Source organism: Rhamphochromis longiceps, linkage group LG10 (assembly GCF_057381845.1).
Source record: "Rhamphochromis longiceps isolate RC_006_pf linkage group LG10, R_longiceps_female_GT1.1, whole genome shotgun sequence".
NCBI lineage: Eukaryota > Metazoa > Chordata > Actinopteri > Cichliformes > Cichlidae > Rhamphochromis > Rhamphochromis longiceps.
Genome location: NC_140566.1, coordinates 17206450 through 17230443, shown reverse-complemented (window position 1 = coordinate 17230443; position 23994 = coordinate 17206450). Strand labels below are relative to the sequence as shown.

General features: G+C 40.3%; 4 protein-coding genes and 3 non-coding genes across 11 annotated transcripts in view; 5 read left to right on the top strand and 2 right to left on the bottom strand.

Moving 5' to 3' along the window:
• The first annotated feature begins 140 nt into the window (after positions 1-140).
• ddx52 (DEAD (Asp-Glu-Ala-Asp) box polypeptide 52) lies at positions 141-4446 on the top strand. Its single transcript, XM_085420609.1, has 15 exons — positions 141-298; positions 534-780; positions 922-1061; positions 1212-1397; positions 1496-1639; positions 1793-1904; positions 1984-2056; positions 2182-2385; positions 2477-2567; positions 2709-2831; positions 2925-3075; positions 3159-3234; positions 3518-3589; positions 3706-4002; positions 4292-4446. Exons 1-15 carry the CDS (start codon positions 212-214, stop codon positions 4326-4328), a joined length of 2040 nt encoding a protein of 679 aa, XP_085276735.1. The 5' UTR covers positions 141-211; the 3' UTR covers positions 4329-4446.
• Positions 4447-5058: 612 nt separating this feature from the next.
• On the top strand, positions 5059-7619 carry rpl23a (ribosomal protein L23a). The gene is made up of 5 exons (XM_085420615.1): positions 5059-5154; positions 6100-6280; positions 6527-6703; positions 7294-7363; positions 7555-7619. Exons 1-5 carry the CDS (start codon positions 5085-5087, stop codon positions 7567-7569), a joined length of 513 nt encoding a protein of 170 aa, XP_085276741.1. The 5' UTR covers positions 5059-5084; the 3' UTR covers positions 7570-7619.
• Positions 6323-6395, top strand: LOC146660645 (small nucleolar RNA Z17). The gene has a single exon (XR_014913625.1). It is a non-coding gene; the product is annotated as a small nucleolar RNA Z17 (small nucleolar RNA).
• LOC146660644 (small nucleolar RNA Z17) lies at positions 7150-7221 on the top strand. The gene has a single exon (XR_014913624.1). It is a non-coding gene; the product is annotated as a small nucleolar RNA Z17 (small nucleolar RNA).
• LOC146660643 (small nucleolar RNA SNORD42) lies at positions 7410-7478 on the top strand. Its single transcript, XR_014913622.1, has one exon. It is a non-coding gene; the product is annotated as a small nucleolar RNA SNORD42 (small nucleolar RNA).
• Positions 7620-9855: 2236 nt separating the features above from the next.
• Positions 9856-17607, bottom strand: birc2 (baculoviral IAP repeat containing 2). Of its 4 annotated transcripts, none has more exons than XM_085420614.1 (13): positions 17523-17607; positions 15352-16159; positions 14992-15272; positions 13675-13977; positions 13222-13510; positions 12423-12522; positions 12198-12276; positions 12053-12101; positions 11416-11658; positions 11207-11305; positions 10675-10830; positions 10527-10568; positions 9856-10396 (listed from the first exon to the last, which is right to left on the bottom strand). In XM_085420614.1, the coding sequence occupies exons 2-13, from the start codon at positions 15443-15445 to the stop codon at positions 10203-10205; spliced, it is 1929 nt and encodes a 642-aa protein (XP_085276740.1). In that variant the 5' UTR covers positions 15446-16159; positions 17523-17607; the 3' UTR covers positions 9856-10202. The 4 variants fall into 4 exon arrangements, with proteins under 4 accessions (XP_085276740.1, XP_085276736.1, XP_085276737.1 ...); XM_085420610.1 differs by lacking the exon at positions 17523-17607 and adding an exon at positions 17001-17072; XM_085420611.1 differs by lacking the exon at positions 17523-17607 and adding an exon at positions 16435-16949.
• Positions 17608-21480: 3873 nt separating this feature from the next.
• The window catches only part of LOC146660640 (transcriptional coactivator YAP1-like), a 12425-nt gene continuing 9911 nt past the window's right edge, over positions 21481-23994 (bottom strand). For both annotated transcript variants that reach the window (XM_085420606.1, XM_085420607.1), the window contains one exon: positions 21481-23994. This exon is cut by the window's right edge and continues 1591 nt beyond it. The gene's annotated coding sequence lies outside the window, so the exon portion shown is untranslated.

Below are 23994 nucleotides of genomic sequence, written 5' to 3'. Positions count from 1 at the left end.
AGCAACTCTTACACAATTTTCTTCTAAATCGGCCAGAATTGGGATAATATGGTTTATATATATATATATACACACACACACACGAGAATAATTAGTGTAAAGTTGCCTCACTCGCTGTAACACTCACAGCCCCCAATAGGGGGCGCGAGAGGTGGATGATCCGGATGTTGATTAGTGATGCCTGATCGGGGCACACCACGCTGTTGTAGAAATGGACGCGTTCGAGTTGTTTCGGAAACTCGGAGTTGGGGCTAGATTTGACCTGAAGAGGTTTGGTCAGGACGCCGCTCGGTTTAAGGTAAGCTTTATAGTGTAGCTGATGACGTACTGGATGAAAACAGTTCATGCTGCTGTTAACGAATCGCTATGGTTTAATGCATTTTAGCTAACCTCGAGTTTTGCTGTCCTGCTTGTGTAGGAGTATAACGTTTTAGGCAAGTTGTTGTGCTTAATACATGTATTTGAAGAATTGTACAACCGTAACACTCACACATACATGTACACACACGCTTGTGTATCGTTTTATTTTGTAGCCCGTGAGGAGTCACTCAGAAGAAGCTTCTCCCGATCCTCTCTCTGCGATTGATTATTTTGCCACTGCCAATGGAGCCCAGAGCTGGACCCAGGCACAGGAGGAAGAGGAGGGCAGGGAAGAATATGAGGGAAGTGAAGACGGAGATTCCGACATAGGAGGCAAAAGAAAGCGCAAAGAGGAGGAGAGAGAAGTGAGGACCAAAAAGAAGAAGAAAAAGACCAAAAGCAACCAAGCGGAGGTGAAAGGTAAAGAAGTTGTAGTAGTAAAGGTTGCAGTTTTAAAGTGTTCACTATGGAAACCTTGTTATTACAAAAATTTCGAGTGACGTTTAGAATGAACATGATCTAGCTGTTCACTCCTGTTTGATGTCTTCTGTCTGGCTGAAGCTGGCGGTGAACTGCTGAAAGAGACGCAGGGAACTGGCATCACCTGGACCTCTTCTTTGGACAGAAAGATCCAAAACCTGCCGAGTGACGGGAAGGAGAAATCTTCGTTGAAGAGGCTGAAGCATCTTCATCAGGAAAAGGTCCTTACTGGGCTACATTTTATAGCACAAAGAAGTAAAATAAAGAGATTCTGATACATTTTAAAACTTCTTCTTAGTGGTGAAATGCTGTGCAGAACTACTGCTGTCCCCCTATCCGCCATCGAAAAAGGTATTTCTCTTTCATTCTAGGTCAATCGTATTCGCGCCCAAAACCGCATAAATGTGCACGGCTGTGACATACCTGACCCTGTGTGCACATTCGAGGAGCTGCTGTCCGAGTATTGCCTCAACCCGCGTGTCCTTCAGAACCTCAGAGACGCCGGGCTCAGTTCCCCAACGCCGATACAGATGCAGGCGATGCCCCTCATGATGCATGTAAGCACGCACGCTCGTCCTCATTTCTTTGATTTGGGATTAGTGCACAGACGGTGATTTTTCTGAGGGTTTCACTCTTGGTTTGGTTTGTCTGTCAGGGTCGGGAGCTGCTGGCCTGCGCTCCCACGGGATCTGGGAAGACTTTGGCTTTCTGCCTCCCACTGCTCGCTCAGCTGCAGCAGCCAGCCAATCAGGGCTTCAGAGGTGTGATCATCTCCCCAACCAGAGAGCTGGCCAGCCAGGTATGCACCATAAATTAGAAAGTGATCTGTTTAAAAAGTAAGGAGGCCTTTCCTGATGTGAACAACAGCAGCTGGTGATAGATAAAGGATGATAAGTGACTGACTTCCTGTGTTTTCAGCAGTATTTGGTCATTGTTGTTGAATTGTGTTCAGACCTACAGAGAGCTGCTCCGTCTGTCAGAGGGAGTCGGGTTTAGAGTTCACATCATAGACAAAGCGTCACTAGCGGCTAAGAAATACGGACCACAGTCAAACAAAAAATACGGTAAGAGATCGTTGGTTCATAGGGGAAGAAAAATAAGTAAATCTCACTGGCTTTTAACTCCTGACGTTTCTGTGTGCAGATATACTCGTCAGTACTCCAAACAGACTCATCTTCCTTCTCAAGCAGGATCCTCCAGCTGTCGATCTCAGCAGGTGACATTTGATCTGCTCAAATCTGATGGTTTTTGTGTGTCGTACCCACTCTATTTGTCTCTTTATTACTTAAAAAAAAATAAAAAAGAAGACAGATCGATGATGTTCTGGGTGTTGCTTTTCAGTGTGGAGTGGCTGATTGTCGATGAGTCCGATAAGCTGTTTGAAGACGGCAAGACGGGCTTCAGAGAGCAGCTGGCCACCATTTTTCTGGCCTGCTCCGGTCCAAAGGTGCGCAGGGCTTTCTTCAGCGCCACTTGCACGGCAGATGTAGAACAGTGGTGCCGCCTGAACCTCGACAACCTGGTTTCTGTAAACATCGGGCACAGGTACGGCTCTAGCTGAAGAACTGCTTACTGCAGCAAATTCATGCCTTCTTTTTTTGTCACAATAGAAACATGGGTGTTTCATCTTTTTTAGAAATACAGCTGTGGATACAGTAGATCAGCAGCTGCTGTTTGTCGGGACAGAGAATGGCAAGCTTGTGGCAATGAGGGATATCATCAAAAAAGTAAGGAGCTTACTTGATTTCAAATAGAACAGATTTATTAGTGGTTATTGCATAAACACCCGTTTAAATCATTTCTAATTTCTGATTATTTTATCTTACAAGCTAAGATAAAATAAAAGAGTCCTCTTTTCTGTGTTTCAGGGCTTCCTGCCGCCCATACTGGTGTTTGTTCAGACTATAGAAAGGGCACGGGAGCTTTTCCATGAGCTGGTGTATGAAGGCATCAACGTGGATGTAATCCACGCAGACCGCACACAGCAGCAGGTACATCAACACACCTACCACTCCTGTCATTTATTTCCATTTCAGTTTATTTATTGAGTGCTCTCGTCCTCATCGTTTGCTCCTATGTGTCAGAGAGACAACGTGGTGAACAGTTTCCGCTCCGGGAAGATTTGGGTGTTGATCTGCACCGCTCTGCTCGCCAGAGGAATCGACTTCAAAGGCGTAAACCTCGTACTCAACTACGACTTCCCTACCAGCGCTGTGGAGTACATCCATCGCATTGGTTGGTTTGGACAGTGATCCACAAATAATCAGCCTGATGTTTCCACTTTGTCTTTGACGCGTATCACACTCTGTGTCTGTCAGGTCGTACTGGGAGAGCTGGACATCAGGGGAAGGCCGTCACCTTCTTCACAGAGAATGACAAACCTCTGTTGCGCAGGTAGGAAAAGAGCAAACTGAGTTAGTTTTTTTTTCTTCATTCAAACCCATATCCAGCTGTTAACACACAATTTAAAAGGATTTTCTGGATTTTCCATGGACCATCCTATTTGGTTCTTGGTCTCTATCGTTGGTGTTGCTTTTTTTAATAAAATAATTTCACTGCAGCACAATGATTGCAAGTTTAGGTCACTTCTTGCCATTAATTTATTTTTAAAGCACCTTGAATTTAAATACTGAGCCTGTAGTTTTTCCTTTTTTTCCCCTATGCTTCTCTTTAACAGCATTGCTAATGTTATAAAACAAGCGGGCTGTCCTGTACCAGACTACATGGTTGGTTTCAAGAAAATACACAGGTAAGAAAGCTCCATGATTGCCTGCACATTTACAGAAATGTTTCCTTTGATTTAATGCTTAATTGCTCCCTGTTGAGTTTTGGTAAGAGCGGTCTGGTCGTTATCTTTTTGTTTAGCAAAGTAAAGCGGAGACTTGAGAAGAAACCTCCCAAGAGAAGCACCATTTGCACAACTCCTCGCTTCTTAATGAAGACCAAAGGCAAAGATCAGAAAAAAGGAAACAAGCGAGCAGCGAGAGGAGAGCAGAAAGGAGAAAACGGAGCTCAAACAACATCACACCAGGAGAAAGAGGAAAAGAAGACAAAAGGACAGGGGCTGAAGAAAGGAAATAAAACACAGAAAGAAGGAAAAGAAAAACACAAGAAAGTGTCTCAGAAAACAACAACAGAGACTTCAGGAACCAAGTTACAAAGGTGGGGAAGGACTCTCATGCACATTTATCCAGTCCAATAAACTACAAACTGCAATCTTATCAAACTCTGTTATGTAAAAAAAACAAAAACAAAACCCATACATATATGATAAATGACTCTGTACACAACATAAACCAATTTCCTTAGCATACCATTAAAGTGAAAATCTGTGAAAAGTTGAAAGTAGGAAACATTATTGTCAAATATATCACAGAGGCCTGTATGGAGCCAGAAATTGAACCCACTTGAATAAAAATATTTCTAATATTCATTCTTTCTTCTTCAACAGGAAAAAGGGGAAGAAAACTAAGCTGAAGGCAGACTAGAGGAGTGCGATGCAGATGGACTGATGAGAAGATGCATTTGCAGTCTGATTTATTGCCAACCTTTACATTTCTGCTTTGTAATATGAGAGTATAAAATAAACTTTTATATGTGTATAAACTTTTTTTGGCATTTTATTACATTTGTTCACCTGACTGAACAGAATTTTGTATATTTGTTAATAAAGATGATGACTGTGCAAGTACATTAAATAGCAACTGGGTATTTTTGATTAGAAATAAACTATAAACTGTAAGTTATTGTACTCTTGAGGGCCAGCTATAACAGACGGTGCCCTAAAATGTACCATTTCTGTTCAACCCTTCACCAGACTTTTTTTTAGTGTTCGATTAATACTTTAAGGGTAACTTAAAAAAAAATGGGTATTCATACACACAGATATAATAACTGTTATTAAATCAGGCGAAATTTCTTTATAAATATAAATGTCTTTATATATAAAATTTGAAATATATTTCTTGCCAGTCCAAACTGTTGAAACCTAACTGAAACCTATTTTCCTTCAATAATTACACATACAGCACTGTAACAACAGTCTGGTGCTTAAAGAGAGGGGAGATATGTTTATCTAATTACATAATTATTTTTTCATGAATTTATATAAAGAAAGAAAAGATTATTGTAATAAATTTGAGAGTCATGCAAACAAGGTATTTTCGGAGCAACTTTTCATCAATGTGATAGCAAAAAAGCAAATTTCCGAACTATCGCGATACATTTGCTATGAGATCTCGCCCATGCAATATACCGCAGGAAACCCCATTCAGTCTTCCTTTCTCAACATGGCACCGAAGGTGAAGAAGGAAGGTTCGTGAATCTACCAGTTTTGAATGAATAAATCGTATATTTTAGTTGACTTGGTGCCTCTATTTATACCGTATGTGTACGGTATAAAGGAATATAGTGAAATTGTTTTGTTTGAGCTCAAGTTATTGCTGTCAGAGCTGTAAATATGTGGATATCTCAAGAGTGTGGGTCCGGCATGTAGACTGTAACGTGATGCTGGCTAAGCTAAGCTAAATCAAGCCGCTGTTGATGAAATCGCATGTGTTTACAGTTACATTTATCTAATGTTTTCTTGTTAAGTTGTTTCTTATGGACACGGCTTAGCTAGTTCATCTCATTATGGCTTCATTAACTCAGATATGTCTGCGGATTAGGTGTTTTAGCTCATGTTAGCAATGGCCTGAGCAGGCTTTAAAACGTTGCATTAGCAGCGCGTGAGAGCATCTCTAAATTTCTTTGATGTTATTGAAAATTTGACTGTTGAAGTTTTAGCTGTTGTAGTCAGCGATACTTCCTGTAACGTAAAAAACCCTGAGAGCGTGTTGGTGTGCTAGTAATCTGCCTTCTGGGTGTTAATACTGTGTGGACGGCAGATATGGTTGTGTGCATACTGAGCAGTAAGAAGTAAACTCCCATGTCTTTTAAGCACATGTATCTTAAGATCATGATTCAATGCAAGTACTGTCTAACTTTGAAATAGCTGTGAGGCAGATCCATTCAGCTTCATTTGTATATAATGCTTATTTTAGTATTTGTGTCAGTGTAAATGTGGCTTTCACTGGATCAGCTACAAATCATTACAGTATTCAGTAGATGACCTGCTGTGTACATTGTATGTGGTATGTGGGCCACAGGTTGACTTGACAGTGCTGTGATATTTTCCAAAGTGTTCTTTGCCATATTGACAAAGCCTAGAATAATGAACCACTGTCTAATAGTGGTAACTTTCTTTTCTCCCAATCATAGCTGTCCCTGCCAAGACTGAGGCCAAGTCAAAGGCTCTGAAGGCCAAGAAGGCTGTGCTGAAAGGCGTACACAGCCACAGGAAGAAGAAAGTCAGGACTTCTCCCACCTTCCGTCGCCCTAAAACCCTCCGTCTCCGCAGACAGCCCAAATATCCCCGCAAGAGTGCTCCTCGCAGGAACAAGTGAGTTACAAACAGTTCACGCAGGTCACAAACATGGACCTTGGTGCACATGATGGTAATAGCGATCAAAGCATGAAAAAGCATGATTCCAGTTTTTTTAAACTTCTGATGCACCAATCTTAAATTTTTTATAACATGTTTGTAGTGAGCAATAGTTAATAAGCAGTTAACCTTTAATTATATTGTAGAGACTTTGAAATTAAGTGAGGACCTCTGACCAAAGAACTTATGCATTTTATTTTATAGGTTGGATCACTATGCCATCATCAAGTTCCCCTTGACAACAGAGTCTGCTATGAAGAAAATTGAAGATAACAACACACTTGTGTTCATTGTGGATGTCAAGGCCAACAAACATCAGATCAAGCACGCTGTCAAGAAGCTGTACGACATTGACGTCGCCAAAGTCAACACACTCATCAGGTAGAAATCCTCACACAGGCTGAGCCGAAAGCCAACTTCATACAGACCTTTTCAGTCCTTTACACTTTCCCATGAAGGAAGCATTGACTTCATATATACTCATCATACGCTGTGCAAGTATCTGGATAAATATGACATTTAAGTGGATGTGCTGAAAACAAGACAAACCAACACATCAGGATATTACAGGAAGATTTCCAACCGATGTTATTGTGGAGGGGGTCATGGGACCCTTTTTTACCCATTAATTTTGTATAGCATTGAAATGTGTGTGTGTGTGTGTGTGTGTGTGTGTGTGTGTGTGTGTGTGTGTGTGTGTGTGTGTGTGTGTGTGTGTGTATAATTTGTTTTAGCCTTCTGGTAAATGATTTGCCTGATATCTGTCCATCTATGTCCCAGTAATGAATTTGAATTTGCCACATCTGACAGCCAATAACAGCCAATTTGGTGCACATGATGGTAATAGCGATCAAAGTATGAAAAAGCATGATTCCAGTTTTTTAAACTTCTGATGCACCAATCTAAAAACAAAAAACATTCTAAACATGTTTGTAGTGAGCAGTAGTGAATAAACATGCCTTTATGTGCAGGCCTGATGGTGAGAAGAAGGCGTACGTCCGTCTCGCACCTGATTACGATGCGTTGGATGTTGCAAACAAGGTGAGCCTTTATTCCGCTGTTGACTTTCTGAAGCCATATCAGTCATGTGCATGTGATGTAAACTTTATATTTGCTCTGAATGTCTGTGATGCATTCAAAGGAACCACTGATGCAAAACAGTGCAGATACAGATGTGACGACTCTGTTGATGAACATTGTGTAATTAATATCCTTTTTTATTTTATTTGCAGATTGGCATCATCTAAACAGCAGTCGAAGAGACTTGTGGAATAAAAATAAATATTTGTATAAACAAGCTCTTCAGTCATCTTGTGTGTTTTTTGGAGTGTAATTTACACCTTTGACAAACACTTGAGTTATTGTAATTATGATTCAGTTAAGCTGTGGAAATACTGCTCCATCCTGAAAGTGAAATGCATGCACTTTTCTCCAGCATAGGAAATAATCAGTGCTTATCTAAGCACTTACATTTAATTATCAACCTGTGAGCGATTGGCTGTGATCCCTTTTTTATGCCAACACTTACATTTGATAGCAGTTTCTAATTTTAGTTTTTTTAGTACAAATCTGCTTTGATGACGATGAGAACCTGCTAAATTTATTAGTTTAAGCTCTCCTGATAGCGAGTTTGAGATTACTGACTGTATTTACGCATTTTATAAAAGTTTATACATGTTAATGATATTTTTGGAGCACAAAAGAACAGTAAGAAGAGGGGAAATTTGTGATTTAAACATCTGCTTGCTCTATTTTCAGTTTAAATATTTGTCAGTTATACATAATATTAGCAGTGCTCACCCATTCCTGGTTCACTCCACAGCAAAAGAGTGTGACAAGGCATTGTTGCACATTGTGGCGGTACACACAGAAGTATCACAATCAGTCAACCACCCTTTCACTCAGCAATGGCTCACCACAGGGATGTGTGCCGAGTCCTCTCCTATACACCATCTGCACCAGCGACTGCATCCCAAAAGCCAATCTCCCTCCTCTATCCATAAAGGGTGACTGCATGGAGAGGGTATCCTCCTTTAAGTTCCTTGGTACCCACATATTTGAGGACCACAAACACATCAGCCCTGGTGAAGAAAGCCCAACAGCGCTTCCCATTTCCTGAGGGTTCTGAGATTTGAAAGGCTGCAGACTGACCTAATACGGTATTTCTATTGAGCCACAATCGAAAGTGTGCTGGTGCACACTATCCCCGTGTGGTACACTGCTTGTACAACAGCCGATAAAAAGAGAATAAAGAGGGTCATCAGAACTGCAGAGAAGATGATCGGCTGTCCACTCTCCACCCTGGACTCCATTGTTGGCTCTAGATGTCTCTCCAGAGCCTGGGCAATTATAAAAGACCACCTCCATCCTAACCACCACCTCTTCAACATCCTGCCCTCTGGAAAAAGGTTCCGATTCATTAGGTGCAAAACCAACAGACTCAAGTACAACTTTTACCCATGGGCTCTCAGAACCATAAATGCAAATTAAGAGGTTTTTTTTACAATCATTCTGTTGCTGCTACTTGCTATTTATTATGTTGTTTTGTGTGTGTTTCTTTTTGTTTCCGTGCAATATTTTGGCAGATGTGCAATTTCCATCATTCAACGACCATAGCCCTTCCACCCTTAATTATTTATTATATTTTATTACGATGCCCTTGTACACACCCCCACAATGCTTCCTGTAACCCAAACATTGCATATATAGTGTACATAGTGTTATGTACACTATGTAGAAAATCTTTAATTGTAGCTAGCTGAATGGTTCATCATTTATACCTTGCTGTCACAGCTGTGCTTGTTTTTAAATAATAAATTTGACTACAGATGACAGGATTCTTGGGAGTGTGAACTTCACCATGAGCAGCACGCTCAGTGAACGCCATGAATCCCAGAAGCATGTGTGCAGAGCCAAAGTGCTGCAGACTCACTCTGGGAATCAGTCTGTGTCTGGTCTATACAGAAATGTTACACTTGAAAAAACACATCATGGTGACAATTTCTTTCTATGTCTAAACAGGACAATATGCTATTTGAACAATTACACTTTCTTTAGCCATGAATTTGACAGTATTTAGTTTTTAATCAATTATTTGATTTGTTGCATTATTTGTTATTGTTTTGTCATGCTGCTGAAGAGACTGAGGACATTTTGATCTATGCCCTCTGTAATTGTTCCTGTCACCAGACAATCACAGTACTTTCTTTACTTCTGTATTGAAAGCATCAACCTACTGTACATGACTCCCCTGTAATCATCTGATGCAGTTTCTCTTTGTGGCTTAATTTAAAGAGTGAACATATGGCACTCAGCTTGCACTGACACTTTCTTTGGCACATGCAGGTTAATGTTTGACAAACTAGGACAATTAATATATCAACAGCAGTGAAAGCAATGCCACTACAGTCATGATCGTTGTTTAACAGCTATCATCATCGGGCTTGATAGAATCCATGATTTAAAAGAAAGGTGCCTTTTTATCTCAGTAGCAAACACATCTACTGCATGAATGAAAAGACCACAATAACAGATGCAACTCTGAAAGTGATTGTTTTATTAAAATTCAAGCATGTCATTTGTAGACAGATTGCACTGAACATTGTGTTTTCATCTATTTTCTGACTTGTTAAGTTTAGGGTAAAGTATAAGTAAAAGCATGAGCATTACAACTCTACATCACTTTCAGATACGGTTAGTCTGCGAGCTTCATCTCGTTATGTAGATAAATCTACAAACTTGTGAGTCATATAAGTTGGAAAAAGAAAAAAAAAAAAGAAAAAAAAAGGTGTGCAATTACCCTGCCACCCTTTCCAATAAATATAAACTGTAGCCTATTAATTAGATTTACATGATAAAACTGTGACAGCAGATCTCCTGCTTATGAGAGAAAGGTTCGAACTGTGCCTTTAACAAGGCCTCTGCAGATCGGGCACTTTCGCAGTGATGGCGCACACTCTTTACACACCACCAGGTGTCCACAGGGGATGAAGACGATGTTGACCTCTTTATCCATACACACCTTGCATGTACGCTCCTCCTGTAGGCGCCGCAGCTGCTCCTCCATTGGGAGGTCTGTAATACAAAGGAGATTTTTAAAAAAGAAAAAAAAATTAGGTAAATGAAGAGATGGTAATTAAACAGTAAAGTGAGTTGAACACAAAACAATTTAACAGGACAGTGAGCTCTGCTTCAGGCTACATACCTGAAAGATCCTGGCTTGGCGATGCAGCTTCGTTCGACTGAGCTACAAGCAGAAAAGACAGCACGCACTTAACCACTGAGCTACAGTTTGATCACCGTCATGGTTTCCAGTGCAAACCCGTCTGTATTTGAACTGCTTACACACATACCCATGAGATCTCTGAGCAGGTGGACGTCATTTTTCTGAATCCAGTTGCGGAAGACCTCAGCTGCCGCATTTCCCTTTGTGAGGATGAGCTCTATCAACCTGGCAGTCTGCTGCTGAGCAGATGTCTGAGCCAGAAGACCGCTATACTCCTCAGCACCTGCAGGTAAAGAAGGGCACACGTGAAACACTTTAAGCAGCTGAAATAAAAGATGCAACAAAATATTACACTGTTGCACCTCAAGTTATGTTGTACCTTTATTTAAAACTGAGAACAGAGGCTACCCAGAAATCCACCATCTGATTTAACAGTATTTGCCCCTGACACCAAACACTCTAGGTTTGTGCATCGGCACCAGGTGCAGGTCTTTCGTCTCCATGTTTTTAAATCACAAAAATGTAACCCTGGCTCTATGATTAGGGTTTTGCTGACAAAATTATGTTTCCGATTTTCATTTGTTATTTAACCAAGAACGGATGTGAATTCAGACAAAAATTGTGTTTGTTGAGATATGAGGGCTGAAAAATGTACATACTCAACACATTCTGATCTCTTAAATGCTCAAACAGTGGCTCTACACTCTTTAGTCGTTGGATCAAAGCTGCCTGGTGTCTCTTCACAAAGGTGAAGCCATCTGAAAGGAAAGGAAAGATTATCATTTCACTGCAACGGAACACCTAAACCGATTTGATTTTACATTTCCATAAATTAAGGGAGTGAGAACAGTATCAATGTCAACTCCACCTGATGCCATCGCCTCTGCCAGCATCTCTCGCTCCTCTTCTCTTTTCTGATCTTCTGCACTCAGCAGGTCTGAGACCAGCTCCTGGACTGTCCTGTAGTTCTCTCCACTGGTCAGGATTTTGCTCTGGACCGTTTGCTTGACTAGACTTCGCTCAAAGCCCATCTCTAAAGCAGACTTTATCACGGGGGTGTTCATCATGACGGCATCCTCAGACCGCTCCTCTCCAGGACCGAGGTGAACCACTGAGTGAAGAGAAAGCAGACATTTATGGATTTCAGTTTTAACAGAAAACAAAGAGCACCAGTCTCTCCGATCAGAATATGAGAACATTTTTATTCATCAGACTCATAAAATTGTTAACAATCCTATATCGTTTCTCTGCTCTCAGTCCTCCCAACATCTATTTCACTTTTAAATAAGGACTCTGCTCAGTTTAAAAGGTCCGGAATCACATTGTTGTGCACTCGAATGTTTGCTGCAAGTATATTATGGTAGAATTCATTTTTATCTTGTCTTATTTTGCTGGTTAAAGATCCTATGTGGGACAATAAAGTTTATTCTTTTCTTAAATATTCTTTTTGGGGAGATTTTAACAAACCTTTCAAAAATGTAAAGAATTTCATTTTCCAAACTCACCTGGTGGATCCACAAACTCTCTGGAGTTATTGTCTCCATTTGTTAAAAGCTATTGTGGAAAAAAGGGAGAAAACAGCATTTTTTTAATGACTCATTCCAAACCACATGTTTGAACTAAATCTCAGATGTGTTTGTCTTTACTAACTTGCTCAAAAAGCCGAGGAAATCGAGCTTGGATCTGGTGAACAAAGTCTTGTCCTTTCTCCTGGAGCAAATATTCACACCTGCAGTTAAAAAAGAGGTACAAGAATACAAACATTCATGAACCACCGCAGGTACGCACACCATTTGCCTAAGCAGCGCTTTTCTACAGCACACTGTGTTCTGGATAAAACTGACGACAAATCGACTTTACAACAGCAGTATTTACCGAGGAAACCACTTAGCATGTTCCACCCATGGATCATCTCCAGACTCCCAGCATCGCAGGCCTCCATCGCAACAGAAACACTTGACGTCATCATTACGACCTTCAGGAGGGGCAAACAAAGAGCTTTCAGTAAGAAGCTTTGGGCAAATTTAAGAAAGGGGGGAACACACACACACACACACACACACACACACACACACACACACACACACACACCTTCTTTTCACTTCTTTCATTTTGCTTTCAGCTCGAAAGCACTGATCTCATCACATTTAGATGCTTTAGTTTCGTTATGACACTTGAGTTTATAACCAGGTGTCCCCCTTGATATATTTTATTTGAGGACTTTCCAGTGAAATCAGAGAAACTCTATAAGAAAAACTCTTCTGTGGAACTCCCTCAAAAACAGCAGGAAAACCCTCCGAAGTTACTGGCATTACAACCACTTCATGTAAGGGAAAGATTCTGAGTAAATTTCCAGGAACATTATCACCTAGTAAGCATTTCTTATAATGACCAAAGTCAAACGAAACTTTTTCATCTGTGATTTACACGTGCAAGGGTCTGACTTTGGCACTAAAAACATACAAATTAATATGGTTTTTCAACCATATTAATTTTTTATATTGAAACTAGCATTAACTGCCTTTTTGGCCACTTTAGAAGAATACAGCACCTTATTTACAGACAGCAGCCAATGAGTAGCATAACCTCCCAATAAAAAGTTCCACACGTCAATTAATGAAGGTAAATCAGTCAAGGTCACTGAACAGGTGTGCCTCTTTGACAGCATCCATACCTACGTAGTAGAAGCCAGCTTTAGCCAGCTGCTCTGGGCGGACGGGGATACGTGATGGCCAGTTAACAAAAGTGAGCAGCCTCTCCTCACTCTGCTGCATGGCAGGGTTGGACACATTGGTGAGGACTGTGGCTCCTGAAGACATCTGGGAATTCGCAGCTAAGGATGCAGTTGCTGCTGCACCAGCTAGCGACACGTTGTCAGCCCTGTCACCTCGGACAAAGCGACAGTTTGGATAATGCCTCTGGTGTTCAGATAATGCTCTGTCCCCTGGCTCCCAGTTACTTAGCTGCAAAGGGGAAGAAAGACAAAACCAAACTTCATCAGTTTGGTGTCTGAATGATGTTGCCCATCTTTATAATACTGCCTCATATTTTTATATTGTAAAATAACTGTTTTAACAAAGGGCTTTAAGCAGAATAAACCCAGTACAAACAACAACAACACACACACCTGTCCTCCACAACTGAAGCAGGCCACTCGATCGCCCTGCCCTAGGTAATAGAAGCCAGCTTTGGCGAGTTCAGCAGGCATGATGATTGAGAGTGTCCAGGAATGGAAGGTGTCCAGGCGGTCTTGCTCTCTGCGCATGGTTGGGTTGTGGCATGTTGGTCTCTGGTGGGACATGTCCTCAACACCTCGCGAGCTCAGTGGGCTGGAGGGCGGAGGAGCAGAGAAGGCCATATTCAGGTAGCCAACAGGCTCTTCACCTTGGCTTACTGCTGTGTTAGCAGCAGCTGGGCCGGGACCAGAAAGCTAGATAAAAAAAATAAAATAAAAAAAACTTAGACAGCTCAGTGCCTCTAGGCACTAATCTATTAATCTTACTGTGAAGAACTATTAAGAATAACTGTTTAAAAGAAATTGAGAGAAATGTAACATATCAATAAGAAAAACTTTAAAAATAAAAAAAAGCTGGTTACTTTAATCTAACATCAAAGGGATTATAACACTTGTAAATGATTAATTTAATCTAATCTATCCATCTTTGAACAAGGCATTGTGGTGCCTGTGAGTCATCATGTTAAAAAGGTGACTGATTATTAGAAAAACCCTTTGTCAATTATACTAGCACAGCTGAGAACTGTTCTGATAATAGAACAATAAATTTGCCCAGCTGAGCCTCAAAATTCCCACTTCCTCAAAGGTTCTTGTTCTAATAATGCGTACCACTACCACCAACTGAAAACCAAAAACTACCTCTAATTAGAATAGGAAAATGTGGAAGATGGTGTACCACCCACATTGGAGTCTCATTAAATGATACCGCTAAAAGGCTGACTGAGCTCGTTTGTGAAAGTAGCAGTACACAGAGTTGTGTTAAAGTTCTCAATGTTTTTGGAAATTACTTGATGGAATAACTAATTTCTTGACTCAAGAATATTCTGGCAAGTTCTTTACTATAATTTATATTTTTATAGAAAACTTTTAGACTGATCAAATCCACAAAGGATGATCCTCTAGACCAGGGGTATGAAACGTTAGTCCTCGAGAGCCGGTGTCCTGCAGGTTTTAGATCTACCACACCTGAATCAAATGATTAATTCATTACCAGGCCTCTGGAGAACTTCAAGACATGTTGAGGAGCTAATTTAGCCATTTAAATCAGCTGTGTTGGATCAAGGACACATGTAAAACCTGCTGGCCACCAGCTCTCGAGTTCCCTACCCCTGCTCTAGGCCACAGGTTTGAAAAAAGCCATTTCTAAGTGACTCCAAAATTTGAGTGGTAATAACTCTTATTTGAAGAAGCATGCATTGATGATCTTACTGGTATCGCTGGGACAATGCGGAGAGGGGAGAAGGCGGAATGAGAAGAGGAGAGGAGGTTGGCTGTAGATGGGAGGCTCTGGATGAAGGAGCAGGAAGGAGAGAGCTGTCTGTGTTTCTCTGTTGGACAGTCGCCGGGCTGCCAGCCCTCAGCTGTCACGTTACATCTGAAACACTGCACGCGGTCACCCACGCCGGTGTAGAACCAACCTGCTCTCGCCAGACTTCGTTCGGTGACCGCAGATGTTGGGAATCGAGCAAAGGTTGAGATGCGGAAGAGCTCTAGAGATTAAAAACAAATTGTTTGAGTTTCAAAGGTAAGATACAAATAAATTCAAAAGAAAAAAATGTACATATATACCTGAGGAGTTATCATATTGCAGTTCAGGTGGAGGCCCATTGCGAAACAGACCCATTAAAAACTGATTGTTTTTAAGCTGAAGAAGAGTTTCCATTTTGGGAATTTAGTGCAGTAGATAAGGAAAAAGAGATGTCCCTCTGAGGGAGAGGGGTTTGAGAAAACCCAAGGTCTTGCTCTCTCACACAAACACACTCAGTAATGCCGAAGAGGTAAGCAGACGAATGGATAAGGATGCAAAAGAGGGAGCTCTTAGCGAGATCAAGATAATTAAAGCTTAAGAGCTCTTGTGCAAAAAAAAAAAAAAAAATCTTAGTTTCACCACAACCATGATGCAATCTTTACTTGCATGCATATTACCTATGCCTAGCAAAGAGGTACACCTGAACCTAAACATTTAACTGCCTAAATGTCAGCATCTCTCTTTTAGCCACAGTTAACGCAGATGAACGTCAAACAAAATCCATCCTCTGCAGTAATGACACAGGGTGAGTAAAATGCACACGTAAACATGACATCACCCAGGATCGTTATGCACGCTTAGGAAACACCTATCTGACATGCCACCAAACCGCTCCAACTCAAACATATAGCATATGGTTATGCGAACAAACAAAACATGTTAAAAATTTGCCTCTAGCAGATGTACACACACACACAGACCAAGGAATTCCTGCTCTCAAACCCCTCCCCCCATCTTGGACATCCCTTTTTGGGGGTGTTTAAGGGTTCATAATTCAATAAAAACAAAACACTAAAAAAAATTAATCCTCCAGGGGTAACACGAGTGCCTCCTTTATATCAGCAGAATCTGTAAATGACAAGAAAAAAACATACATAAGACATGCTGTAGTTATGTTTCATGGCCATTTCAGCAGTGAAAATCTTGCAGGCTCAGTTGATATAAAATTACACGGCAGGTCACAGAAACAAATGTCAAACTGTTTTGATGCTAAAGCTTAAGTCTCCAAAGTGATATATTTGAAACATAAAATTAGGATCGATTCCTGTCACTTTCGAGAGCAGTTTCGGAGCAAAACCATTACACAACAAATGGCAGCTAGACCTTGTGACAGATCTACTGACCTTCATGTGAAAATCGCTGGAGCGATCCTATAACCCACCTGACACTGACTTCTTAATAAATCAAAACTGAAAGTGCGAAGATTGACAAGGAGAGCCCGCATTCAAACGTGGGCTCTCATTCTTGGAGAAAAGGGATAAGACTTGCTGTAAACTGCAGTGGCAGGTACGGTATTTCCGCCAGGTACTTTCCACACCAGCTGTCTGTAATTACGCAACAGAGTTCCTGTCTTAGCCATTTAATGTGTCCTAACAATTAACATGTCAGGTTAGGAGGGCACTTGGTTTATTTACATTTTTTTTTTCGCACAATCAAAGTATGAACCAAAACGCACGGTTAGCAAGCAGCTAAAGAAAGATATGATTATAAGCTTTGCAACGGGCGTTAGCTTGCTAATGCTAACGGCTGCTAACATGAATTGCAGTCACTTTCCGCTTCGTTAACACGCGGGGCCACAACACTGAGGAAGGGAAATAAAAACTAGCTGATGTCCGTGACGCAAAACGCCAGACGGTACGTTATTAGCAACGTGGCGTGATATGTCCTTTCCACTGTTGTGCTAACTCACCGCTTTCCAATATGCTCGGAAAGTCCCGAAAATTCTGGTCACGCCCCCACGAGTTTACTTCCGGTTAAAACGAACCAAAATATGAATGAATCGATAAGATATCCCACAGGTAAGTCCCTACATCCGAAAGTCGTGCTTGGGGTCCCAAAGGTCGCCACGTTGGATGGATAACAAACTAAAAACGGCATGTTTTGTGTCAAAAATGTTCTCGCTCGTATTTCACTGATAAAATCCACTAAAAATCCACTGATACACTAACAGACCCTACAGTAATCAGTTTTTGTGTCAGCTCACATTAAACAACACAAAAAGAGCCACATTACATGAGCTAGCTTATTAATACTACTCACCTTTTTATGTAAGACTTCGTGGATGAATTAAAAATATAGAAATGTTCTTACATTTACAGGAGATTCCGTAATCCAACAACAGTCTGACACAAGTTTAAATCTTGTCACATTTTAGGATTATTAGATTAAAATAAAAATCATTTTTAAAAATTCCATTAAATGAGATACTTACATAGAGGGCTTGGTGAACACAAGGCAGTCGTTTCGATGCAGTGAATCATTTTAAACCCGTGAATGACTGAATGCATGTGGCTCGGGCTTTCCCTTCACACCACGCCCCCACAAGTCACAGCGTGAAGTTCTTAAAATTTCGTCAAATTTCCCTTCAACGGCAAAGTCTTTGTTTTTCTGAATAATTTAAAATTTCAGTATGAATAAAGGTTTCACTGTTCTGCAAATCCCCCCCCCCCCCCTTGGGGGAAATTAACACATTAATGTACCGAGAATCGAGACAGCCCCAAATGCTGTCTGACACAAAGCAAGTACACTTGACAGTGGTGTTGATTCAATAACTGAGTGATCAAGCAGCTTAAAATCACCATTTAAGTATTTATACATAAAAAAATGTTTTCTAATCTTTTTTTTTATTGTATTTAACATCCTGTACAGGTTGCCAGTTAGGCAATCTTTCATACACATATTCTGTCTCTCTCACTCTCACGATCACACACACACACACACACACACACACACACACACACACACACACACACACCCCTACCTACCTACCTACCTACCTACCTACCTCTCTCTTTAGGCTGTAGGAAGAAGCTGGAGTGCCCACCCATGTAAGCACAAAAGGAGCATGCACAATGCTCATGGCTGTGGGTTGGATGGTTGATAGCATCTGTGTTGCCAGTTGTTATGAAGTGGAATGAGTTGCCATTAATGTGTCTTTTATGGTTAAAAAAAGAAAGAAAGAAACAAAACCCTTTGTCAACTCCAATGTTTCACAAGGGCAGACCTGGAGAAATGTTCTTAGGGTGGCATGAGGATGGCATGGAAATCAAATTGGGTGGTAAATATAGTCCATAATGTAATTATTTTCTGTAGCCCACATAATTAAACATTTCAGTGACATAAAATCCAAATTCACATGTGATATGTATCGTATAGCCTGTATAATAAATAAATATGTAGCCCAATAAATGTAAAATCCAGAAAGCTCCACAACATGGGGCGGTTCATTTACAAATACAAGTCAAAAAACAATTCTAACTTAAGTTTCATACTTTGTTTGTTAAAAAAAATAAAATCAGATTGTTACATGTGTAATTTTACACAAAATGTCAGAAACCTGCACAAGTCATGAACAACAATTTATACCCGATGATTTATTTTTTTTTGAGTTAACCTTCTGAGGTCCAGGGTATAATTGGTGATTTTTGGCTACTTTTGGTTTTACATTTGTATTTTTATCTTCAAATTGTTTTCTCTATTTATGTATTTATTTATTTATTTTACCTTGCCTTGCTTGGTATCATTGTTTTCAGCTCAATCTCACATGTCTGAATTTACAGTTATTTTTCCATTGACATACTGTATTATCCCAACTGATCTGAAATCACACAAAAAACAAATCCTAGTAATAGTTAGCAAATTATTTTCATAACTTGAAATGCAATAATAAATAATAAATTATGAAAACCTATGTACACATTTTGTAAACAAAGTTACAGTGGGGCAAAAAAGTATTTAGTCAGCCACCGATTGTGCAAGTTCCCCCACCTAAAATGATGACAGAGGTCAGTAATTTGCACCAGAGGTACACTTCAACTGTGAGAGACAGAATGTGAAAAAAAAATCCATGAATCCACATGGTAGGATTTGTAAAGAATTTATTCGTAAATTAGGGTGGAAAATAAGTATTTGGTCAATAAGAAAAATACAACTCAATACTTTGTAACATAACCTTTGTTGGCAATAACAGAGGTCAAACGTTTACTATAAGTCTTTACCAGGTTTGCACACACAGTAGCTGGTATTTTGGCCCATTCCTCCATGCAGATCTTCTCGAGAGCAGTGATGTTTTGGGGCTGTCGCCGAGCAACACGGACTTTCAACTCCCGCCACAGATTTTCTATGGGGTTGAGGTCTGGAGACTGGCTAGGCCACTCCAGGACTTTCAAATGCTTCTTACGGAGCCACTCCTTTGTTGCCCGGGCGGTGTGTTTTGGATCATTGTCATGTTGGAAGACCCAGCCTCGTTTCATCTTCAAAGTTCTCACTGATGGAAGGAGGTTTTGGCTCAAAATCTCACGATACATGGCCCCATTCATTCTGTCCTTAACACGGATCAGTCGTCCTGTCCCCTTGGCAGAAAAACAGCCCCATAGCATGATGTTTCCACCCCCATGCTTCACAGTAGGTATGGTGTTCTTGGGATGCAACGCAGTATTCGTCTTCCTCCAAACACGACGAGTTGAGTTTATACCAAAAAGTTCTACTTTGGTTTCATCTGACCACATGACATTCTCCCAATCCTCTGCTGTATCATCCATGTGCTCTCTGGCAAACTTCAGACGGGCCTGGACATGCACTGGCTTCAGCAGCGGAACACGTCTGGCACTGCGGGATTTGATTCCCTGCCGTTGTAGTGTGTTACTGATGGTGACCTTTGTTACTTTGGTCCCAGCTCTCTGCAGGTCATTCACCAGGTCCCCCCGTGTGGTTCTGGGATCTTTGCTCACCGTTCTCATGATCATTTTGACCCCACGGGATGAGATCTTGCGTGGAGCCCCAGATCGAGGGAGGTTATCAGTGGTCTTGTATGTCTTCCATTTTCTGATGATTGCTCCCACAGTTGATTTTTTCACACCAAGCTGCTTGCCTATTGTAGATTCACTCTTCCCAGTCTGGTGCAGGTCTACAATACTTTTCCTGGTGTCTTTCGAAAGCTCTTTGGTCTTGGCCATGGCGGAGTTTGGAGTCTGACTGTTTGAGGCTGTGGACAGGTGTCTTTTATACAGATGATGAGTTCAAACAGGTGCCATTCATACAGGTAACGAGTGGGGGACAGAAAAGCTTCTTACAGAAGACGTTACAGGTCTGTGAGAGCCAGAGATTTTCCTTGTTTGAGGTGACCAAATACTTATTTTCCACCCTGATTTACGAATAAATTCTTTACAAATCCTACCATGTGGATTCATGGATTTTTTTTTTTTTTTTTCCACATTCTGTCTCTCACAGTTGAAGTGTACCTCTGGTGCAAATTACTGACCTCTGTCATCATTTTAGGTGGGGGAACTTGCACAATCGGTGGCTGACTAAATACTTTTTTGCCCCACTGTATATACAATTATTTATCTAAAAATGCATCTGGCCTAAAACCTGCAGGCCTGACAGCAGCAGGCATGCAGGCAGCAGCAGACACTGTCTCCAGCATCCACCTGGGGACAGTGTTTACATTGCAATCTACCTTTGTGACATTCATTAGTGCCTTACTGACACACAAAACGAAACAACGAATATACTAACTACACAAGACAACACAACACACTAACTGTACACTCCATGCTAAACGTCACAAATCTGTCACATCTCGAAACTTGCTCTCTCTATGCGTCTCTGCCATCACTCCCAAAAATCTCCCCTCTTCCTAAACAACCATGTTAAACTGGTTGACATGGTACATTTTTCCACCAATAGAAAGGAGGGTTTTTTCTCTTTTTTCATAATGTCATTACAAAATGATTTATAACCGCTTATACAACCCCAGAGAGTTAATAACACTCACCTTCATTTCATTTCCAGAGTGTAACAACTAGCCACCTGTGTGAAATGTGAAATGCCCATGGTGTTGTTCAAAATGTGCTCTGGGACAATCATAGGCATTGGTTGCTACTGAAAACAAGAAATAAAGGCGGTCTAAGATGGATGCGCAGCAACAACCGCTTCTTTAAGATCGTTGCTGATGTCTTTCCTTCTAGGCATTGTGTTAATACACACCTGAATGCTCCAAAACGTCTGCTTTTATAGAGGTGCCCACACCTGCTGATGATCAGTTAATCTAGTGAATTTCATACCCTCTTAATTCCTATGGAAGCAGTAAGTTTATTACATTTGTTTTTTAATACATAAAAACCTCAGAACTGTAAGGGAGAGTATTTTGTTTGGTACGAAAAGTACAATACAAACTCAGCACATCACAAGAAACAATGTTTTTATTTAGGGGTACATAAAAGTTTGTTAAACAGAAACTCCTTTAAAATGATTACAAAGAACATTTATATAAATCGCATGCATAAAAAGGTATAAAATAAGTCTGATTGCATCCAAACTTTCTGTAAATAGGATAACAAAAGTCATTATATGTAACATACATAGCAAGTGTCATGCATCCTCAGATAAATATTAGGCTAGGTAGTGTGTTGCACTATGTGTACGAGCAGTAAGCCGCTCAGTAAGTTTGGTACTTAAATTTTAGGAAACATCACAAAACGTTGACTGTGGGGGAGGGTTAATTATACCTTTTTACTCTATACTGTATACTAATAGATATATTTAACAATGCTGGTTAGAGGAAATTCTTTCACCAACAATTAAAAGCTTCAACTTTAGATAAAATATACAAACACACACTGCAGAAACAACCGAGCAGTTAAAAAACAACAAAAAAACCAAACAGATTATACACTTCTTACATAGCTTTACTAATAAGGGAGAATTAAACTGCTCCCCAGCTGATGTTTGCCTCCTGCATTGCAACTTCAGATAGCCTTTTCAGTTAGAGTACAATATATACTACAAACACAGCATCCGCATTTAGTATTTTTCTTTTTGGAGAAGTCAGAACAGGATCTTTGATTTATGCTGAAGTCCTTTTATGAAGCACGACACGTTTCGCTTGATCCACAAACAATTCTAACTCTACAGTGTGGCAGCAAATCAATATCTTATTAGCACTAAAAAAAAGATTATTTCTCTATGATAATATTGTATTTTTCCTACTATTCCAGGCATCTAATGCATTCCTATCCATGCAAAACTGCTGGTATGATGCTGCTTTCCTGTAAAACCATCTAATCTACATCAAGTAGCTGTAGACTGTGAAACAGGTTAGTTGTTGCAGTAAATTTTACTGGTTAATAAACAACAAGCCCAAATGAAAGACTGCATCTTCTACAAGATATTCTAAAAATAATATAATGTAAATCAGACACATGACTTATCGTTTCATTGAATATGAGAAAATCAATTAGCCTTTGACATCCTCCCCATTAATTTTGATGCATTTGCAATTTAGGAAACTAAGGGGTAAGACTGGATGCCTGAAATAGTAGAAAAGTGCATCTGAAAAATAAACAGCAATGATAAAAATTGTAGCTGATTTGCAGTTGAGAAGTTCAAACTTGGCTTGCACGTTTTTTCTGTGTGGAGGTGGTGCTTTGGTGTTATACGAGGAGAATCATTAGGATTGCCTCAAGCCAAAAAAGGGAATAAACCAGTTTAATTATCAAAGCTGGAGGAATGCTGGCAGATGATTTAATTTATGTTAGAAAAAAAACCCAACAAAGAAAAGGAGTGGACAAAGCAGCCACACGCTACGCAATCCAGTATAACAAATCTCTAACACATACTTGTGAAGTTTCAATCCAGTTCTGTGTGCACAAAATCATGGGAATAAAATGCAACCTAACATGGCAACAAGACAAGTAAAACCTGTATGTTAGTAACTGTATATGCAGAGATTTTACATCAGAGCGGTGTGAGGGTTTCTTTTTAGAACAGAGATGGGCTAATTAATTAATAAACTTCATCAAATCACCAGATGAGTTGGGATTACCGTTTGCCGGGGGAAAATCCTGTATTGGGAGACATTGCGTTACAGTGATCATGAGATCATTCACTGAAGATGTTCTCTGTAACAGTTCCTCTCTGTGTGAGGAGGACTCCTGAAAGCAGATTATATTCTAGTTTTAGTCTTCAAACTAAGACTCCTTTGTATGGTGGCATCACTCTGTAGCTCTTTTTATTATTTTTTATTTAATGGCAGACTTTGAATTGTCAGGTCTTTAGACCAAGTTTTAATACTTCTGCTTGTGAGGATTTCAAACAACTGCTTTTAAGGTTTGGAAGTAAATGCGACTCCTTTTAGCATCTTCATTCATGACAAATTCTATAGAGTCACACCACAAGAGTGCATCAAGTCCCTAAACCAGAAAAGTGGCAGCTTTTCAGCAGGAGGTCTTTAGTCAGGTATAACGCACCTAGTGTTAGTTCTTGAGTTTGATTTCTTAGTTCTGACCCTTGCTAGGAATGTTTTGTTGTTGTTGTTTTTAGCACACATGTACATTTAAAAATCTGAATTTAGAGGCTGTTTTGACGTAGTAACCCACTAAAAGTGTGTGTAACAAAACGTCGTATCGCTTCTGTACCACTTTTATTCTTTTGAAATGCTCTTTTTGTGAATTCACTCTGTTTTTTTTAAAGTACCCCTAATATGCTGTTGTTATTTCTGTGAATGTTGAAAGGATCTTATTGTAGCGATGATGTCTGTGTGTTGCAAACATGATATCAGCTGAAGAGTAAATGGGGCTGGCCTGTACTCTTCTGTAATACCACTTTGAACCACAAGGCGGCGCACTGTGTCAGTGTAGTCTCTACTCTGTGTGAGCTAATCTGCTGAGATCAGCATGAGATGT

Coding starts and splice junctions, on each gene's coding strand:
- ddx52 (XM_085420609.1), top strand. CDS start 212: ATGGACGCGTTCGAGTTGTTTCGGAAACTCGGAGTTGGGGCTAGATTT. Junction 1,640..1,792: donor CCAGAGAGCTGGCCAGCCAG/GTATGCACCATA, acceptor AATTGTGTTCAG/ACCTACAGAGAGCTGCTCCG. Junction 2,386..2,476: donor TCTGTAAACATCGGGCACAG/GTACGGCTCTAG, acceptor CATCTTTTTTAG/AAATACAGCTGTGGATACAG.
- rpl23a (XM_085420615.1), top strand. CDS start 5,085: ATGCAATATACCGCAGGAAACCCCATTCAGTCTTCCTTTCTCAACATG. Junction 5,155..6,099: donor ACCGAAGGTGAAGAAGGAAG/GTTCGTGAATCT, acceptor TCCCAATCATAG/CTGTCCCTGCCAAGACTGAG. Junction 6,281..6,526: donor AGTGCTCCTCGCAGGAACAA/GTGAGTTACAAA, acceptor TTTATTTTATAG/GTTGGATCACTATGCCATCA.
- birc2 (XM_085420614.1), bottom strand. CDS start 15,445: ATGGAAACTCTTCTTCAGCTTAAAAACAATCAGTTTTTAATGGGTCTG. Junction 13,978..14,991: donor GCATTGTCCCAGCGATACCA/GTAAGATCATCA, acceptor TTTTTTATCTAG/CTTTCTGGTCCCGGCCCAGC. Junction 10,397..10,526: donor GCCAAGCCAGGATCTTTCAG/GTATGTAGCCTG, acceptor TTTGTATTACAG/ACCTCCCAATGGAGGAGCAG.